The sequence below is a fragment of the Schistocerca serialis genome, chromosome 4 (genome assembly GCF_023864345.2).
Source record: "Schistocerca serialis cubense isolate TAMUIC-IGC-003099 chromosome 4, iqSchSeri2.2, whole genome shotgun sequence".
In the NCBI taxonomy this organism is placed as follows: domain Eukaryota; kingdom Metazoa; phylum Arthropoda; class Insecta; order Orthoptera; family Acrididae; genus Schistocerca; species Schistocerca serialis.
The window spans coordinates 235,573,434-235,595,073 of NC_064641.1; the positions used below are offsets into that span (position 1 = coordinate 235,573,434).

General features: G+C 45.3%; 1 protein-coding gene across 1 annotated transcript in view; it reads left to right on the forward strand.

Annotated features, from left to right (window-relative positions):
• LOC126474374 (synaptic vesicular amine transporter-like) overlaps positions 1-21,640 on the forward strand; it is a 116,714-nt gene that overhangs the window by 87,019 nt on the left and 8,055 nt on the right. The window contains exons 8-9 of the mRNA XM_050101841.1: positions 11,190-11,333; positions 11,426-11,597. Of these exons, the coding sequence (XP_049957798.1) occupies positions 11,190-11,333; positions 11,426-11,597 (316 nt within the window). The remainder of the gene's footprint in view (positions 1-11,189; positions 11,334-11,425; positions 11,598-21,640) is intronic.

The following is a 21,640-nucleotide window of genomic DNA, read 5'->3' on the forward strand; positions in this document are numbered from 1 at the left end:
AACACACGTATGCTCTATCATCGGGGGCCATGTTCACCCCTACATACAGTTTGTTTTTCCTCAGCACAATGGCACCTACCAGCAGGACTCTGCAATTCTCACACACCTCACAGAATACGTGCGTGGTTCAAAGAGTACCAGGATGAATTTACCGTACTGTCCTGGCTACCAAACTCCGCGAATTTAAAACCAGTCGAGAATCTGCGGAACCATCTCGATCAGGATGTTCGCACCGTGAATCCTCAATATCTTCATACGCGTCTCGCGCTGCAAAAGGTGGTTATTCAGGCTTCTGAGAGGTGCTCACGTTAATGTGACTGGACAGTGTAAATCATTTAGCAAATGTACATTAATTCAACATAACATTAAATCATCCTAACGAGCAACATTTGTCAACTTAATAAGTGTAGAATTTTCTAACTGTAAATATTTTAAGAGAAACATTGGTAATAGCACCGATTTCGTACTATTGTTTATATTGCATGGGGTACAAAAACATGAGTCACATCAGGAAGCGAAAATTCCAGTGGATGGCGTGTCATGTAACAATCTTCATGTCGGTCTGTGACAGCATTCACTAATTATGTAAGTATAAGGGCAAAACTAAACCTCCGCGTTCTGGTCCTGACGGGTCATTCCGGCCCGACCAGCCGCTGTGTCATCTTTTGCCAATTGGTTCATCGAAGCAGTATGGAGAACCTGTGGTCAGCACACCGCTCTCCCTGTCGTTGTTGGGTGTCTTGACCTTGGAACCGCTACTAATCGGTCGAATAGCTCCTCAATTGGTCCCATGAGGCTGAGTGCACCCCGTACCAATCGTCCCACCATGGGAAAAAATCCGTGGCAATACCTGGAATCGAACCCTGGTCCCCTGCCCTCTGCATCATGGCTGTCTGTCTGGATATTTTTCTCGCCATCAGCAAATAAGCATCTTACTGCGTGTCCACAAGTCCACTTGCTGCAAGTATTTCGCCTCCGGAAAGAGAAGCATGTGAGTAGGTATCTGATGAGGAGGCGCACGGGTAATTAGGAATAACTTCTGTCGCACCAAGAGGAGTACACCTCTCGCCGATCCGCACACCAGGCGATGCTCGTCAGTGTCCAGAACATCACAGCCGACACACAACAGAATGTGTGCTGGCTGAATCCCGTGAAGGCGTGAGCGACATACTTACTTCCCATTGACAGTAAGGTACCATGCAGGCTGGACGTCAGTGTCAAGATAAGTAGCTCACACCGATCGTCAAACGGCACGCCAGTCGACGTGGGGTGCTTCAAACCATACACCTACAGAAGGCTGACAATTATCTGATTGACCTCCGTTAATCTAAACGAAACTGGAATAACCTAGACGTAATGCAACTGTTGGTACGATGGAAGCAGTATGCGAGTGACATTGTGCGGGGAATCAAAAAAGATCGCCATGTCGCCATCTATGGTCTTTGCAGTTGTCAACAACACGTCTACCCCTTCCAAAATACTGAACATTCAAGTAAATATGTAAGCGTATTGTCATATCGCTGGCTTAGTTGTGGAGTATCTTTGCGGGCAAACGTGTGTGTAGAGAGTCGAGCTCGGGACACTAAACTGTTACGTTGTGTAGTGTGTAGCTCTGCATGTGAGAGGCATTGTTAGTTTGGAAGTTGAAGTGTTGCTACAAGTGCTATTACAGTAAAGAGATAAAATAAGTAAATGATTCAGAGGAAAGTGCGTCAAGAAGTGATTTAAAAATGTGCAGTGTTGCTGATAACGTATTTGTGTATCCTCTCGTTGCGTGTCGTACCGTACTGTATCGATCACCCGCGCCGGGTTCGGTCTCCAAGAGTGAACTAATATGAATCAGCAAAAATTAGTTACCATTAAAGAGTGCAAACAAGTGCCAGTGTCTTGCAGTGAGCGTGAGAACGAACGTTCGGTCATCGCGTTTCTGCATCATCAACAATCAACCGCGCCGCGACGGTTACGTGCACGCTCGTACAAGTGAGAACTTTACGAATAGTGTTATATCATTACTAGTGTCAAGGAGGAATATTACCAGATATCTGTATGTGTGACGAGCGTAAGAACTTTCGTTCGATCATTCGGCTTCCGCATCATCAAAAATCACCCGCGTCATGTCGATTACGCGTACGCTCGTCTGAGTGATATTGTGGACAGATAATCATCAAGATTGTTAATTGGGATAAACAGTTATGAATTAGAATATAAACAGTGCAACCTGCGATTTCCTTTAATCGTCTCAGAATATAGTTGTTCCTACCAGACGTAGAACAGTGTTGTATTCTGGCGATGAGTGGCTCCCCTGACTTGCTTCCACATTTAAACAGATAATTTCAGGAAAGCCAGCAGCAGTGAGGAGCAGAACAGTACGACCACCGCGGGATTACCAGGTACGTGGTGTGGACAGGGCGCACGGTCAAGAAAAGCAGAAACGACAACCAGTTTAAGGGTCCCCCCACCCCCATTAGTACTCCCGGGCGTGTTACAAATACAGTGGCACTCCACCCTGAATGGATGACAATAGAGGTTTAAACAACGATTATCATTGTTACTGACCATTTGTAATGCAAAAAAACAGAAAAAGTCGTAATATTACCACTGTCGTTTAACGTTTAACCACAAAATAATTATTGAGTTGCACATACACCCGCTGATATTCTCACGGGAACAGGCTTTTATCCGTAAAACCAATATTATTGCAAATTTTTCCAGTGGTATCCGACAAGATTACTACATGGAAGGTATCCACATACCCTTACGTGTAACCTTTCTTACCTCAACATTGCTGCAGTATCAGTGTGGTAGGGTGGAGTCAAGGAAGCTACAAATTTGACTTACTACTCTCGTGTCCAAAATTAAAACATCAAAAGGAAATTTTGCAAGGTTGGGTTTATTTTGCCACAAAACAGTATAAACAGTTGATAGTAAAGTAGAAACAATGTAAAGAATACAGAACACAAACAACTGAAACACGCATAACGGTAGACAAGAATGTTCTTCGTTTGCCGGCCGAAGTGGCCGTGCGGTTAAAGGCGCTGCAGTCTGGAACCGCAAGACCTCTACGGTCGCAGGTTCGAATCCTGCTTCGGGCATGGATGTTTGTGATGTCCTTAGGTTAGTTAGGTTTAACTAGTTCTAAGTTCTAGGGGACTAATGATCTCAGCAGTTGAGTCCCATAGTGCTCAGAGCCATTTGAACCAATGTTCTTCGTTTTTTCCAACTTAACGGATTTGCACACACATTCCGACAACTGGTTAATCTGCTCAGTATGGCGTTGACCACCTCTGGCAGCAATACAGGCCTGACAACGACAGGGCATGCTGTGAAGGATGTTACCAGTCTCATTTTGAGGCAATGACGCCCATTCTTCCTGCAAAGATGCTCGCAGTCTTGGAGAGTGGTTGGTGAATGATGCAAGCCGTCTCCCTAGTGCATCCTAGAGATGTTCTATGGGATTCAGATCGGGAGAGCGCGCAGACCACACCAGGCCTGCAAATCTTCCGTTTCCAAGAAAACATCAACTGCCCGTGCTCTATGAGGTCGAGCATTATCGTCCATTAATACGAAGTCTGTGCCCACAGCACCTCGCAACAACCGCAAATGAGGTCCAAAATCTCGTCACGATACCTGACAGCAGTTAAACCTTGCCGATTCACCCGTGCAACTTCATGAAGAGGGGCTCGAGTGGTAAACATAATCCCTGCCCACACCATTAGGGATCCTCCTTATATCGGTCTCTTTCCACAATGTTTGGGTCCTGAAATCGTGTTCCAAGTTCCCTCCAGATGCGAATCCATAGAATCAGACTACATCGTGACTCATCTGTGAAAACAACATTGGCTCACTCTTCTACCGTCCAGGTGGCACATTGACAGATCTACTCTAAACGTTCCCTTCTGTGAAGACGCGTCATATGTAGACATAGAGCAGGTCTCCGACAATAAAGGCCTCTCTGTCGAAGCCTTCTCTATACCGTTAGCCTCGATACAACGCGTCCAGAAGATGCTGCGAGCTCACTGCCAGTTGCCGTGAAGTACTAAAGCGATAATGTCGTGCTCTTGCAGCCAAATAACGGTCCTCTCTTCTGAAATCACACGTGGTCGGTCCTGTCCTGGTCTTCGGGATACAGTTTCGGTCTCTATAAACTATCGCCACATCCGAGAAACAACAGAACATTTCACATTAAACCATCGGGCCACATCAGTTTGTGACTGTCCTGCTTCCTTTCCTTCTTTGGCCCTCCACCGCAGGAGTCTGGTAGGCATCTTCTCTGTGCCATACTACACCGTCTGTTATCGTGTACACAGCGATTGTGGATGTGGGGCTACAACGTTTCATAGGTGCGCTGAAGTCTTGTCCGCGTGGTTGTCCGCTGACCGGAATACCATCTTCCGTGCAGAACAAGATCGTACGTACATCTGGTTGACAGTTTGTATGATTATATTGTGAATTAAACACAGGACGGGAAACAGCGGTTTGTTGCTTTAACTTTAGGCACCAGTGTAAGTCATTCGCCTAAGAGTACTATATAAAAATAGGCTGAACAAGCGAAAATATACTGGGTGTAACAAAGGTTTTCTCTTGTTTACGTGTGGTTAAATTTTAATTCGTAGCTTCACCACCAAGTTGTATGTGATTCTTCAGGACTATGTCTGCACATCTAGGATTCATAAGGACGGCGAGTTGATGCATGTATCATTTCTGATAGAGGGCATTATGACATTTCATGTAAGAAAGGGTTTCAGATGGTAAACTAGTACTCTCTGCGTCCATGTGTTTCCAAAGATTAATGTAACATGAAAAATTGTGAAATGAGTTGCAATATGAAAATAAAATGAAGTTTTTCAGGATTCTTGTCCACATAAAATATCTTCTTTTACGTGTGAAGAATGTACCTCAATATTTTGTCTGTACCTTTTTGGAAACCCCTGTATATTTTATAAACCACATTGATAAGTTCTGAAATCACAAAGGTACTGAAATGTCAATTCCTTTCCTGACTGATTTCATGCTGTCCGACTATAAACTTCTGCTCTACGCAAATCTGCAGAAATTGGTTTGTGTTCCTAGTATATACTCGAAATCTTCAACAATGCGAGTTACATAATTCATTATTTACGGTCATCTGCAATATTATCCAACTACCGCCCCCGATTTTGTCAAATGTACTATTTATAGATGCCTTAGTATACATTCCGTCACCCTGTCCCTAATTATGGCATTGCTTTACCAAGACAACTTTCTTTGTCCGTTTTGTCGAATACATTTTAGTTATAGTTTAGTACTTTTCCAATTATTTTAACGTCCCCGAGTTGTAACTTACCTGCTGCCGCTGCCAGTGAACTTAAGTTCGTCAGCGCTTTTGATATTGTTTGGAAGGAGTAGGCTCTGTGAATCTGGTTTTGCCGTCTATCGCTCTTTCATTTCTATACTCATCCAATGTCTGGCAATGTGACTATGCTCAGATATAATAACAACGCTGCAGTCAATCAAGTTGTTCCGTGTTTGTGATTCGATTTCATTGTTTTCCGTTTTTTCCGATGCATATGTTTTTCTTGAATGCAGACCTGTGCTCCGAGTATAAGATATCTTCTACTGTTTTAAGCCAGTCTTTTGACATTAGCATTTTATTCATTTATTTTTTTACTGGATACAAGTTTTTAAGCAGAAATTGGTCAATGGAATAGGAGTTCTCCAAGAGAAATGATTTTAAATTAGATTTAAAATTTGTTTCACTGTCTGTCAGACGTTTTATATTATTGGCCAAATGAACAAAAATTTTTCTTGCTTCATATTGAACTCGTTTCTGACCCATTGAGAGCTTTAACAATGGGTAATAGAGGTCATTTTACCCTCTAGTGTTGTAGGTGTGGACATCACTGTTCTTCTCGGATTGTGGTGGGTTATTTATGACGAATTTCACTATCGAATATATGTCTTGTGAAGACGCAGTGAAAATACTTACCTCCTTGAAGAGGTATCTACATGATGTCCGTGGCTGAACACACAGTATTCTTACTGCTCGCTTTTGTGCAATCAATACTATCTTCCTAAGAGATGAGTTATCCCAGAAACTTATTCCATAAGACATTATTGGAAATATGCAGAACATATCTGGTGGTTGAAACATTTGTTTCCAATATTAGCAATTATACAAAGAGCAAAAGGAGCTGAACGTAATTGTTTGGGAACCTCAGTAATATGCTTCATCAGTATCGACATCCAAAACTTTGGAGCATTCTACCCTATTTATTGACTCCTGCTCATGCTCTACAACAGTTGTTGGAATGACTCTTATTTTTTGTACAGAACTGAATGTAGTAGAACCATCTAATAATTCTTTGGAACATATAATTTTGCAACTCTTCTTTTGATCTGTCTCTAATGGTGTTTATAACACCAGTATCGTCTGTAAAAAGTACCAGTTTTACTTGTTAATTGTTAAGTGGTAGGTCACTCACATAGATAAGGAATAGAATTGGATCCAGAATTGAAAGCTGTGGGACTCCGTTTGTGATTTTTTTCCCTAGTGACTAAAACGTCCTACCTTTTCGACACTGTCTTAATCATCCAGCGCACTTTTGATTTCTGTTTGTTAACTATGAGTCAAAGCAGTTGTGCATAAAGCTATAATTCCATTAAACTAGAGTTTTTCAAAGAGTGTCACATGATCTAACAATCAAACGCCTTAGAAAGGTCACAAAAATACTAACCGGCGATATATCAATATTTAAGACTTCTATTACTTTATGAGTGGATTTATAAATAGCATTCTCGGTCGTGCAACGCTTATGGAATCACAAACTGTGATATGCTAAATAAATTTTTCCACTTAAGTTTGAGATTACTGTCGAGTACATTACTTTTCCGACTATTTAGGAACAACAGGTCAGTGAGGAAAGTGGAGGGTAACTTTTAAAGTCTATCTTGTCACCTTACTTACGAAGTGAGTTAACAGTCCATATTTTAAAATGTCTGGAAGAATTCCTTGTGCCACTGATGCAAGGACGGACGATACTTATTAAGCTGGAACAACTTTTCATAGTTCTGTCTGAAATTCCATAGCTCCAAATGAATTTTAGATTTTTAAAACTTTTGCAACTGTATTAATTTCAATTAAGGAACTTAGCGCTACTTCTAATTCTGTAAAATTTTGTGGAATTTCATTTTTAATATATCCCTTGTTTCTTCAACTGGACCATTTAATCCTATATTTGCTGCTACATTCAGAAAGTAATTGTTAAATGTACTTGCAACTTCTGAATTATGATTCACAACATCATCATTTATTGTAATTATTATGGAATCTTGTACATTGACTGGCTGTCTCGTCTCCTGTTTGAGAATGTCCCATACAGTTTCAGTCTTATTATCTGCATTATTTATTTCTGTCAGGATGTGCGTACTTCTGGACATTTTAATGACTCTCCTTAAAATGTTATAGTATTTTTTGTAGTTTGCAAATCATGTCGTATCTTGACTTACTCTGAACTTTGTATAAATCTCCCTCTTCCTCTTACATGAGATTTAAATTCCATTAGTTATCCACAGCTTACTTGTTTTTTTTATGGATCTTCTGGATACTTTTTTAGAAAAGCGACTTTCAAGTTTAACCATATTCTATTAGTCTTCTGTTGTATCGTATCTTATTTTGATGTTAACTTTGGCATTATTTTCTTTTTTTTTGGTACTTTTTTATTCATAAGCCAAATTCTGGTATGTAGATGGATGTTGGACGAGGATGGAAACTGTCAGGGTGCGCCATATTAAAACTCGTCCGAGTTTCCCAAGTGATTTATTATTTCCAGCTACAGTGCCCATGTTCCTCTCAGTCTAAGTCACCAGGTCCCACAATGCTGAGGACACCACTTCGCTGTCTGCAAAATGGCTTGGCGTGGAATGGCTGCCTCAGCGACCTATGCAACACACTGCTGTGTGTCGGCCTTGTACGGCCACGGAGTTGAGTCGATGTCAGACTGCACCGGCAGACCCTGTTGCCTCAGCGCTGCTCACAGGGCAGCCCACTGAATGCTTCTTCACCAGCATGGCTAAGATCACTGTGACAACAAGCGTCCACGATCCTGCTTCCGAATCTGCGGCCCTCACCTTTGGATGCCTCTGGCTTGTGTTGGGAGCCTACAAGACTGCCTGCGGTAGCGAGCCATGGCGTGGCCAGCCACTGGCTGGCTGCAGACCCTGCATTGGCCTCAGAGGGTCGAACCAGCAACTTTCTGTGAACTGGAATGCTGGCGCCCAATCTGCTGCTGCGTGTAGCAGGTGGTGTGACATGCCCCACCATCCAGGAGTGCTGTCACACTTGAATCCCCGAATTGGCCTCAGAGAGCCGAACCACCGACCTGCCATGGACTGGAACGCTCGCACCCCATCTGCTATTGCATGTGCCCGCATCTCGTGGTCGTGCGGTAGCGTTCTCGCTTCCCACGCCCGGGTTCCCGGGTTCGATTCCCGGCGGGGTCAGGGATTTTCTCTGCCTCGTGATGGCTGGGTGTTGTGTGATGTCCTTAGGTTAGTTAGGTTTAAGTAGTTCTAAGTTCTAGGGGACTGATGACCATAGATGTTAAGTCCCATAGTGCTCAGAGCCATTTGAACCATTTTTTGCTATTGCGTGTAGCCGGTGGTGTGACATGCCCCGCCATTCAGGAGAGCTGCCACACTTGAATGACTTGTTAGTGAACCGGTGCCTATTTATACACGGCTGTGCACCTCTGTTTTGCTAATGCACCACTTCGAGTCATGTACTCATAACACCTGGGTTGGGCCAGTGGCCCCCTTCTGTCTGTAACTTGCGCCATGCACACCGCTGCGTTCACTCTTTTCAGCGGGTCTACGGCCCTGTGGCCTCCATTCTACATCACAACTGCTGGTAGCATAACTTATTGTCAACAGGCCCGCGCCTATCTGTAACTTGTGCGCTCAGAAATATTGCACTGAAGCTAACCTTTTCCCATCTTAAACGGTGGTGCCACTACAGGTATAACCAAAGTGGAATAGCTGGCAGCAGTCAACAAAAAGCAGCAACCTAGTTTCGGTATTACAGAGAAAACTGTTTTTTTTATGGATACATCTTCTTTATCATGACCCAATTTCTCTGCTTGACACTGCTACCAAGCTTCATGGAATCCTTTTCATCAGAATTGAGATTCATATCCACATGAATGTTTCGATAGTCCCTTAAGCAGGCCACCATTCTTCCTTCAGTCTTTTCGGTCGAATCCAACCACTGCATCGTTGATGAACCTGACTCGAATAGACATTTAGTGTAACCTTCTTTCCATCCACCTCTCGATCCCATGCAGAGCGGGATTCCTCGAACTATGACAGTAGACATGAAGGACACTTGGTTTCTTTGTACAATGAGCTACTTCACGGTAACATGTCAGCTGACCTTCACACAGCGACTTAGTCAACATTCACCTCCCACATTAGTGTTGCAGAGAGATCTGCAAATTACATGACGGCTTATCGCAATGGCGTCATTGGTGGCTCACGATACATTTACACTGCAGAGCCAAGCCAACATACCATTACCTTCTCCACTTACGAAATTCTCTCTGCGTCCCACACTTGTCAACGAAGTCAGTGACCATGATCCTTCGATACCCAAATAAATTGTTTCATTCAAGAGTGACGACACTCTGCGAAATGTATGCAATATTCCGTCATTGCCCCCGTAAGACCACTGCACTATAGCACTTTATGTGATTTATGTCATGGACTACGCTCTGTAGAGTGGAGGTGGAGACAACACTGTGTAAAAGTTCGTCTCGTGGAACAGTAAACGGCCATGTAGACTATGAGGAACTGGGCATACTGGAGAAATAATTGTCAACCCAGGATAAATCACAGCAACACCGCGTAACAACACTTCCGGTTTTGAAAATGGCCTCAGTTCGACAAGGAAAAAGAGTCTACTTTTTCAGGTATTGCGCGCCCATCTGAAACCATTCACTGATGTTTGGGTTATCTGCAGCCTCCCAAATAGTCTCAGACATTTCCTATGGCATTAACAGGGCGTAATTTAGCGAGGCAGTAGAGATGTGATAGTGCCTTAGTGTTGGTCAAACAGAGAACGTATGTGTGCTGCCCCTTGGATGCGGCTGTTGTCATCGTGGAAGACAGGAGTGTTCACAGGACACTCATTCTGCAGATGTACAAAAAAGGGGCCCATGTTGTCACTGACTATGCTTAAACAAACATCCCAGTCCATGTTCACGGTAATCCGAATGAATGGGTCCAGATAATGGCATGAACAACACCCACATCACCCACAAAAAAAACAGAGAAACACCTCCAGTCTGAACTACACCCTCCACACACACTGGGTTACACGTCTGGCGGGGCCATCGGCGCATTCGACGCCTAGCATCATTTGAAAAGAGCCTAAATCGCATCTTGCCGCACCACACCATAACAAGTCAGTCCACACAGTTTCGAGGTTGTATTAATAAAAAATGGACAAAGTTTAAGATGATTATTATGGTTCAGGTGTTTTATATAGTCTTCCTCTACAGTTTTTGCCCTCTACAACTCCGTCTAGTACCGTGGAAGTTAGGCCCTGATGTTTTAACAGACGTCCTGTCATCGTGTCCCTTCTTCTTGCCAATGTTTTCCACATATTCCTTTCCTCTCCGATTCCGTGCAGAAACTCCTCATTCCTTACCTTATCAGTCCACCTGATTTTCAACATTCGTTCAAATGGTTCAAATGGCTCTGAGCACTATGGGACTTAACTTCTAAGGCCATCAGTCCCCTAGAAATTAGAACTACTTAAACCTAACTAACCTAAGTAAACGGCCATGTAGACTATGAGGAACTGGGCATACTGGAGAAATAGTTGTCAACCCAGGATAAATCACAGCAACACCGCGTAACATCACACACATCCATGCCCCAGGCAGGATTCGAACCTGCGACCGTAGCGGTCGCGCGGTTCCGGACCGAAGCGCCTAGGACCGCTCGGCCACATCTGCCGGCTGCTCCAGTTTCACTACCATACAATGCTGCACCATCTACAACTCTTCAAATCGACCTGTCTGCTCTTTAAAGGCAGTGTGTTAGGTGAGCGTTTGATTAACAGCATAACATGTGGACGGCAGCGAGCCGCCAGTCTGTCCGCTGTGCACTGTGTCCCGTGTAGAACTGCGGGCGCGCGCCCCCGGCTGTTGCAGAAGTGGCAGCTGGGCACGGTGTTCGTGCCGGACAGCCTGGGCTACCTGCTGGCCACCAACCTGTGCGGCGAGCTGGCGCTGCGGGTGGGCCGCAGCCGCGTCGCGCTCGCCGCGCTCTTCCTGGTCGGCGTCTCCTGCGTCATGGTGAGTTCCACACGGCCGACCGCGCAGCGCCACTGCGAACCCGCAGCCCGTACAGCTAGCAGGTCCGGTCTCTCTCTTCCTGGCACCCGCAGGTGGCGAGCGCGCGCAGCCTGCTGCAGCTGCTGGCGCCGCACCTGGGCCTGGGGCTCGGCATCGGCGCCGTCGACGCCACGCTGGTGCCGCTGCTGGCGCGCCTCGCCGGCGACCGCTTCGGCTCCGTCTACGCCCTGCAGCAGTCCGCCGTCAGCCTCGCCTACGCTCTAGGTGAGGACCGGCCCAGAAAGCAGGGTCTGGGCGACGTTCCTGTAGGAGCGCAGTTTTGTAATGGGCAGATAAAACGAGGAACAGAAAAGGGTAAGGCAGAAGAGGTAAAGGAGAAGGCGAGAGAAGGAATGCTAATATTGTTAGGAAATTCTTTTTGTTCAATAAAGCACACGAAAAGTTCTTCTCTACACAACATATCTGAAACAATTACTGAACAGATAGTCCTTTAATCCAATTGACTGCGTTTCTCTTCAAGTCTGGGAAAAAAGTCTCATCCACCAGCAGAAGCAACTGTGGCGGAACAGTCTGTAGAGCAACACCAAGCAGAAAAGCAAGTATTTTCTTTATCAACACACACCTCTGCAGAAGGACCGCACACCAATGGTTCATCTGCATCAAATGCGTGACACTGAGCGCAAAGCAGAGATTCTGCCGTATTAATGGCATGTAGACGGAACTGTATCACATGTTTCTGACTGACAGCCAGAGACCAGTTCGCACAAGCCTCCGTGGCGAGAATGTTATGGTGCACAGAATGCCGCACAAGGGGCCAGTTGGTCTCAGGATATCAGATCTCTACCATGTTCTGGATTATGAGCCCTCATCATTGGGCGATAAGTGACACATGCAGTAAGAGTCCTGGTACGAGGCAAATTGCATGGACATAACTACATTCAACGAAAAAATTCTTGAAGTGCGAGAGAGAAGTAGAAATATACGATATTGTAATGGGCGGCACTCAGGAGAGATGAGCAAGTTCATCAGTCGTGGCTCCTGACAAACCACTCAAATAGTGGGACCACAACTTAAGCATCGTGCAAACATAGAGGGCAGCTGTTCTAGCACATACGTTGGCAAGACCAAGGCGTCCTTCCAGAGGGAGAAGAGTAAGTGTGTCATAACGCACTTTGTGGATAAGATCCATACTCACGAAAAAGCCAAATCCTTTGGTCATCGCCTTCGGCGCTGGTGAGATGTGGGCCAAATGTTGTATCCCAGACGCCAGATGAGAGTTGTCAAATCAACCCATTCTACCATGTCCAAAGCTAACAACAGATTACTACAGACACCCGTGTGGATGACTTGAAGGAGGGGTTGATAGATAGCAGCCACTGGGTCGGATGTGAAGGTAATTTTCAACACTGGAGGGTATCCGTAGACTGCAACTGAACCACACTTCCTTCCAGAACACCCCTGCCAATGTTCAAAGCAGCAGATACCGTCAAATTCAATACGACTGCCTGCAGAACTTTCAGTTCCAGTAATTCATTCCAGTGCCACACACACCTCATCCCTCGACTGAGCCAAAAGACCAGATCATCTGCATAGCCTCAACAGATAGAAGTATTTCCCCTCATGGTGATTCTAGTTAACCAGTTCTGCATGAGTGTAATAGTGGCTCAAGAACAATGGAAAAAAGGATCATCGACAATGGACTTCCCTGCCAGACTGATTGAATAATAGTAAAGGGGTCTGCTACATGTCCACTGATAAAATCCCACAATGAGGCATCTTAGAGGATTAGCATGATGCAACGTATAATGTCATGGTGGAAGGCCATCCATTTCGTCACTTACACAAGGTAGCCATGTTGCCCTTTCAGTGGTGTGGCAAAGTCCATCAAAACAAAGGCACCTCAAAAGCGACAAGTCGCTGCTAGGCTGATAACATCAAGATAGTTGCTCAGCACTGTCTACATGTTTAATTCAAAGATGTGACTTGAGGCAGGACATGCCTGAGACAGGCAGGTGAAAGTCTTGAAGTCTCAATTAATCATCATCAACAACTGGTAATTCTCAACCCCCCAAGCCCCAGATGGCTTGACCAGAATAATCACTCCTTCCGCAAAGGTAGGGAGGAGTGGAAAGTGAGGGGACATTAGTTCTTGGAATACAGCAATCCAAGAAGGAGCCAAAATGTCGTGCAAGCCGCAATAAAACTCCAGCAGGAAACCTTCTGTGCCTGGAAACTTGTTAACCACTCCTTTGCGAAGACCATCATCGAAGCCATCAGCTGTATCTGCAAGCCTAAGAACCTCCACAGCACCCCTGTTAACAACATAAAACAAAGACTGGCGGCCTTCATGCATTGCTGCAGCATTCTGGTTCTACTTCTACACAGAAATGTTGATAGTGGGCCACAAAGGCGCTTGCAATACCTTTCTGCGGCATCAATCGACGACCATCTGGCACGTCAAGGGCATAAACTGATAGTCTCTAACACCGTTGCTTCCCTCTGACAATGTGGTGCATTGGCATCTCGTATATATCATTGCTCCATTTAGGCAGTGACGTGTAAGTGAAATAATCTCCGCCATTACTCTCTGAACTTCAGCTTGCCGATCAAGAGATGCTGCTTGGCCAGAGAGCTCCCAGAACAAAGTGAAATAAAATTAAAACGTATTTCGGTGCCAATACTTCCTGTCGCGACCATATTGTATCAATGTGGGGTGCAAAGCAGCCTTAGCACGTTCAAGCCATCACTGTTCGCATTGAAGAGAACGTCTGAAGGCGTCTTTCACAGGTGATCCACGTCCTCTCTATTAACTGCCTGTACTCCAGATCCAGGATATGTGCGACACTCAACTTCCACATGCCTCGACCAGTCACACTCTTTTCCATCAGTCCATATGTAGGCAATGTTGTCAGAGAAGGCGTTAGGCCATAACTTAGCAGCTGTAAGACTGCGAGAATCGTAGATACGATCAAGACGACTCGCAGAATGGCTTGTAACATATTTATATCCGCTTCGATCAACGTACACACAGTCCCCCGTATCATGGAGATTTAAATCCTACATCAGCAGTTGTAGTTTCTGGCATGGGGTATAATGAGGAAATTGATCCTTCTGGGATGTCACACAGTCGAAGTCTCCAGCAAGTGTAAAATAGCATAGCGACCTACAAACAACACTGCCACCACTCCCGTCGCTTTTCCGCATCAGAGGGACCATAAACTTTGAAGATTCAGACACCATGGAAGATCACTGTGAGACCTCTGACCAATGGCAGATAAAACAGATCTTGAACAACAATCCCTTCCTGTAGGAGTGTGCCATCCCACTACTCCCTTCAGCACACAGAATAGCATAAACATTGTATCCATAAAAAAGCCGGAAAGTTGTCGAGACGAACTTCTTTCACGAGGGCAAAATCGATTTCTGACACCCGCACCCTCAGAACAAGTGAAGTTTTACCTGTATCCTAATCGTGTGGACAGTTATAGAGCCAATTCTATAAGCCTGCCATGTACTGTGGTCATGGGGATTCTCACTGAAGCAAGAGGACCAGCTGTGTCCTTAAGAGCCTCTTCAACAGATAGTTCAATTTCATCCAAATCCCCAATCGATTAACAGTAATAGCAAGTCTCAGCAACAACAGTTGTTGGTCCGCCTTAAAGAGCATGGGACCATGCAGTAGTGCATGGACCCAGATCAGCACAGCCTCTGTAGAATCTGAGGGTGACGATAAGGATTGCTCTCCGTCAACAGGATGCACAGCACCAGATGCGTGTGATGATTGTTCTGTATCCAATGGGAGACAGACGTGATGTTATGCCATCAAATCATCCAACAGGAGGAGGTCTTGGTAGTGAGGATCATTATCGTCCAAGATTGTGGCAGGCAGGTATCTGACAGAGTAAGCCAGCGCTCCTTACATCTATTTGGCAGCTGCAACTTGTGCATCTCTCCTTCAGTATCCAAAGACGCCTGTTGGTCCTGATGGCCGGGCACAAAGCTGGCAGTAGGCACTACCATGAAGTCGACTTCCATCTCCCCCACCAAAACCATCTCACCACCTGTCAGTACAGCCACAGAAGGAGAGGGCACTTGCATAGACAACGTTCCCTCCTCATTTCTGAAATGTACAAAAGTTCAGAAGTGGGAGGCAGCGCAGGCAGTAGGCTGGAGTCATTCTGGAGAACCTCGACATACATCAGCGGAAATATCATCGGTGTATTCAAAGCCAGTGCATCCTCAGGTGGCAATTGCATGTGATCCTCCCATGCATGTACTCTGAGTAAACATGCCTTTCTCGGCCATAGTCTGTGACGTCCTTGGCTGCCTACCACAAATTACAATGCCGTGCACCCACCAATATATATGAGATGGCACATGTTTTCTCAGTTCGATACAGATCTGCCACATTCCACTGACTGCTGGGTATGTAATAAAGTGATACCACTTTTCAGCCATATAGCTTATCATTTTCGCATACAGGTTGGATACAGAATCTCCAAAAGTATACTGAACAGGAGTTAAAAAACTTGCGTAGTCCACAATACAAGCACCCATTGTCTACAGACACATCACCAATATTCCCATCTGAATGACGGAACTTGAGACCACTCGTAGTATCATTTAGAATACGGCAACATGCTGCGTCAATAATAAGCTTGAAATATACCACACTGCTCATTATGCATAGGCATACGCCAAAAGGATCGTTACAATCAATCATCTCTGGGAAATTGTTCGATTTCAAGTACCTTCAGCCGTGCATATTCACTTGAAAATCCGGTCTTTAATCTCGATTTACGATAAGATTAGGCCACTCTTCTTCGAAAGAACTCCATGCAAAGACGTAAACAGATACTTCCATACTGCTACACTGCCATAGGCAAACTAACCGTAAATCGAACCCGGATTTCCCGCTTACCGCAGGTGGTTGCGTTAACTGCTTCAGCTATCCATCCACAGCTCCTGGACAAACCCAGACTTCCATGTCACACCTTCTACATCCCCACACCACATCACTTAACGCTCGCAGCTTTATCCTGTAGTCCCACGTCAGTGTGAATGAGACTACGGGAAATGGATATCCATGATATTACTGCCTTGCACCCGCTTGTGCGGCAATGCAGAGTAAAACTGTAGTGAATGTAGGGGTCTAAGATACAGTGATGTAGACAGTGTAAAATATAGAAGTTTGGCGCAGTCTGCGAGGCGTGGATGGTAGCCAAAGTGGTTAAGGTGACATCTCGTGATAAGAGGGAAGTCCACGGGCGAGTCCCATTCTGGAACAAAATTTTCACATGTCACTGAAGTATATATCTATTCCTAACACAGCTGATGACAAAATACTCCCAGTCAGCAAATTCACTTCGGTTTTTATTTTTATTGTATCTTAATAGCAGCCACATTTATTGTGTATAAGGGAACTGTATTTATATTGCAATTTCGTTTTTGTAGTAAAACTGTGTTACCTAGGAAAAGACACTTATGCCCCCACAACTCCCAGCCCTTCCACTTCACATCCCGAAGGCTGCTGTAAACCTATCGGAAGAAGAGAACAGGGAGACAACACAACGAGAGTAATATGCAGAAATTTGTTGTCATAATTGAGCTCGGCTAACTTAAATCTGGCAGGTGTGACGTAAACTTCTATTCCACTCTCTCGAATACAAATCCAATACCTTAAACAATAGGCCATCTCACTCCGTGTTTTCCAAGCAGGAAGTGGACAGTGGATTACCAAACTCCGAGAATCTCTTTGACAACTATTTAACATCACTGCACGAAATGCTGTAGATGATTGAAATAGCAAACTGTAGGGAACACGGTAAAGCATTTGGCCAACTGGAATGAGGTTGCGCAGAGGTTAGAACACTCGACTCGCATTCAGAACGATGGCTGTTCAAAATGCGTTTGGCCATAAAGATTTAGGTTTTTTGTGGCTTCCCTAACTCGTTCCAGGCAAATGCTGGAATGTTTTTCTTGAAGGGGCGCGGATGATTTACTTCCACATTCTTAAAACAACCCGACCTTGTGCTTCGTCTGTAATGACTTCGAAGACCTTCCTTTTTCATACAAGCGCGCGCTTAAGGGATCAACTGACGACACATCTGACTCTGCCACTTTACTGATGCTGTCTTGAATATGCCATCATTTCACAGTACAGCGCCCACAGCTTCCACGTAAAGAAGTCTTTGTTGCTTTAACTGTTTTACGTATACTGTACTTACAGGCTCTTCCAAAATATCTCAGTGACGCTTACGTTAATAGTAAAAATTTTCGCAAGGACAATCAAATGTTCTAGCGTGGTGGGAAATGGCTCATCGCCGATGGAGTTTTTGTATTAAGTATGAATTTTGTATTTGATACACGGAATCTCATTGTTGTGTAAAAGGGATAGTAAATTCTACATTTAAAAAATAATACGCTACATAACTGACGTCGTTGGTTGTAACTTACTTATTATATACACGTCAACAAGAGTGTTGCATCACCCCGCGATGTCGCGAAGGTGTGTCGTTATTGTGACTGTTCCTCTACTGATCGGTAGATCACCCTTGACGTTGGTTGTAAACACACGTACTGTTACTATATGAGCTGTCTACGGGTAGAACGTGGCAGTCGAATGGACTGCAAGATTTCAGTTGAAAGTACAGAAACAGTAGGGACGTACTAGAGACGTCTGTGGAACAGTAGAGTGAACATAAATCACGCCATGAAGGACAATTGTGACCAATGATTGGATCGACATCATCTCGTTACGCGCAGGAGACTTGTAACTAGAAAAGCTGCTCAACATATGCACTAGACTTAAAGTGGTGTGGTCTGGGCATGCAGTCGGTTCTAAGTGACAGGTTGTACTGAGGACTACACCGCACAGGCCGTCCACGTTCGACTGAATTCGGCGTTCGAAGAGGCTCCAGGATGTTATGTACCGCGTCAAACTGTTAGGAGACAATTGCATGATGCAAATCTCCTTTCCTGACGAGCGTGGCGAGCACCACATCGTACGCAACAACACCATGGGCAACGTTACAGGTGGGCATGAAATCATGCTGAATGGACGCCCCAGGATTGTCGTCGGGTGTCGTTTATGGATGAAACTCGGACATGTTTGTGCTCTGATAATCGCAGACAACGTGTTTGGAGAGAGCCCACTAACATCGAATACATCCAACACTATGTCCCGGATGTTTAACAAGGTGTTGGTTAAGTGATGTTCAGGGGTGGCTCTACGCTGGGACCACCACACACATTTCGTGGTTCTTGAGGATATTCTCATTGCCCCTCGCTACGGGGACGAATTCTGCAACCAATAGTGGCGTCGTATCGCTAGCAGTTTGCTGACAGTTCTAGTGAACACGTACCTCCAGCATGCTAGGTTCAAATGGCTCTAAGCACTATGGGACTTAACATCTGAGGTCATCAGTCCCCTAGACTTAGAACTACTTAAACCTAACTAACCTAAGGACATCACACACATCCATTCCCGAGGCATAATTTGAACCTGCGACCGTAGCTGCAGCGCGGCTCAGCACTGAAGCGCCTATAACCGCTCGGCCACAGCGGCAGGTTAGCATGCTAGGATCGCCAGAACGCAGTGGCTTGCCTACTCCACAGACAGGAACTTAACAAACATGTGTGGGATCGATTGGAAAGAACTGCTTTTGGACATCACAACGACTATGTATTCCGTCCGACTTACACAAAATCACCATTGAAGGTTGGGACAATTTTTACCAAGGCTGGCTTGATGATCTCATCGATGGTACGCCACGATGGATTCAAGCCTGCACCCGAGAAAGGGGACGTTCCACCACGTTGCTCAGGAGTGCTGCGGAAAACCCCCTCAGGAAACAGACGAGTTTGTCGTTAAACAAACATTTCGTTTTCTTTTTTTTTTTTATTTGGTGATCTGGACACACTGTAAATGAATATACAGGATGTTCAAAAAAGAGTCGAGTACTTTGAGAGGTGGTATGACTCACCGAAACAAGAAAAATAAGTCCAGTAAACATGCGTCTAGAAATATATACTTTCTGCACTATAAGAGATGTTTTACGTGGTGTCATTCGTGACAATGGATCCATCTGCCCCCTGCGTACGGAATGACTCAACCTTTGATGCTCCTGCTGGAAAGCACTGAAGACGCGACGCTGTAGTGTCCTCACGTCGTTGATTGGCGTGGCTTAGACCAGTTCCTTCAAGTCTCTCATAACCAAAAGTTTAGGGGACTGCTGAGGTCTGGGAACGACTATAGATATGCCCCTCGTCCCCCCCCCCTCCCCCCGTCTACCAACCTCCTGAAATGCCTGGGACAGATTTCCGCGGGCATTGAGACGAAAGTAAGCTGGTGCGCCATCACGCATGACCACATTTGTATTCGTTGCTGCAGTGGCACAGCCTCCAGCAAGGTAGGCGATACATTAATCAAAAAGTACAAATAATGCGCCACAGTTAACCTTTGTGGTAGCACGCATGGCCCTATTAATCTACGGCCCAGTACGCCTGCCCATAAGTTAATAATCGGGGTGATCTTCTCTTTCCTTAATTTCTTGGGGATTTACATCTGTCCTTACATGCTGGTTATGGAAATTCATAACACCATTTCTTGTGAACCCTGCCTTATCGGTAAAGTCTTGGATGTGAACAGTGGACCTGCGGTACACTTCTGCAACAGCTATTGGCAGAACCGCCATGACGATCCTGTGGCCTTAGGGGCTGAACGCGCTGTAGATGACATGGGAACTCCCAGATAAAAGAGTGAGACACGCCTTCTGCTCCTGCTAATTGTCGCTGACTGGTCCAGAGGTTTCTTCCACCGAACGTAGCACACACCCTTCCATGTCAGACGAGTGGACGGTGGGAGAGGGGGGAGGGGGGGGTGGAGGGGGGGGGAGGGGGGGGGCTTTCACTGTCAGTGCCGGCCGCTGTGACCGAGCGGTTCTAGGCGTTCCAGTCCAGAGCCACGCTGCTGCTACGGTCGCAGGTTCGAATCCTGCCTCGGGCAAGGATGTGTGTGATGTCCTTAGGTTAGTTATGTTTAAGTAGTTCTAAGTCTAGGGGACTGATGGCCTCAGATGTTAAGTACCATAGGTAGAGCCATTTGAACCACTGTCAGTCTTCCGAGGTGCAAGGGTTGCTGTGTCGCTCAGACAGCAGATATTCTCAGCATAGGGGGTACGGTCTCATAGGCTACGTCCATTTGCTAAACCATAGCAGAATATCATCTCACCCGTTTTATTTGTCAAGTAGTAGGCTTCCATTGCCAACAAGTGGTGGAAGGGAGAAAGTGTAAATGTACCACAGAATTTGTACGTACACAGACCGCAATGACAGTAAACAAATAAGTGAATCCGCGTTTGGAAGAAGGTAAAACACCATGATACGTACCCCGGGTTGACACCTACTGTACAATAAGGCACACAAACACAAAGAAGACTAACGTAGCCTACAACACGACTCGAACCACACAACTGACTGCAGACCACCTAATGGTCGGTAGAGTACTGTGAGTAAAACATCATAATAGCCTGCCGACAAATTTCACGGGGCACCAATGCAACGACTGTGCTAATATCCGCAACCAAGCGTTGCACCGAGCGAGGTGGCGCAGTGGTTAGCACAGTGGACTCGCGTTCGGGAGGACGACGGTTCAATCCCGCCTCCGGCCTTCCTAATTTAGGTTTTCCGCGATTTCCCTAAATCGCTCCAGGCAAATGCCGGGATGGTTCCTCTGAAAGGGCACGGCCGACTTCCTTCCCCGTCCTTCCCTAATCCGATGAGATCGATGACCTCGATGTTTGGTCTCTTCCTCCAAACAACCAAGCAACCGAGCGTTGCGTAGTCCTCCCTATAAACCACAGAGTGAGCATAGCCTACTGCGCATGTTCTCAACATCAAACCGGGCTAGTCACGTGGTACTGGGACGTCGCTGCTTGTCTGCAATTTGTGGTAACAGCGAAACTTTAATATTACACGTATTCATACGTTTTTACATACATTTCTACACGTTTTAGTAGTAATAATAGCCATGGTGGAGTATTGTTGTTGCTATGGATGTAAAGAGAAGTACGTGAAATGAGAACCAGTTACTTTTCTTAGGTACCTACAGCAAATCTCTAATAGTGAATATCATGTTGATGGGAGGCGCTTTATGTGTTTAATAGATCGAGACGCGGTATTATAATGTCATGTATTGTAGAGCAAATTTCTACCTTTTTTATTTTTTATTTATTTATTTATTTATTTTTTTTTTTTTTTTGCCCATGTGTTTACGAGAGAAATGCTAGATAAATTTGCGAGTGCGT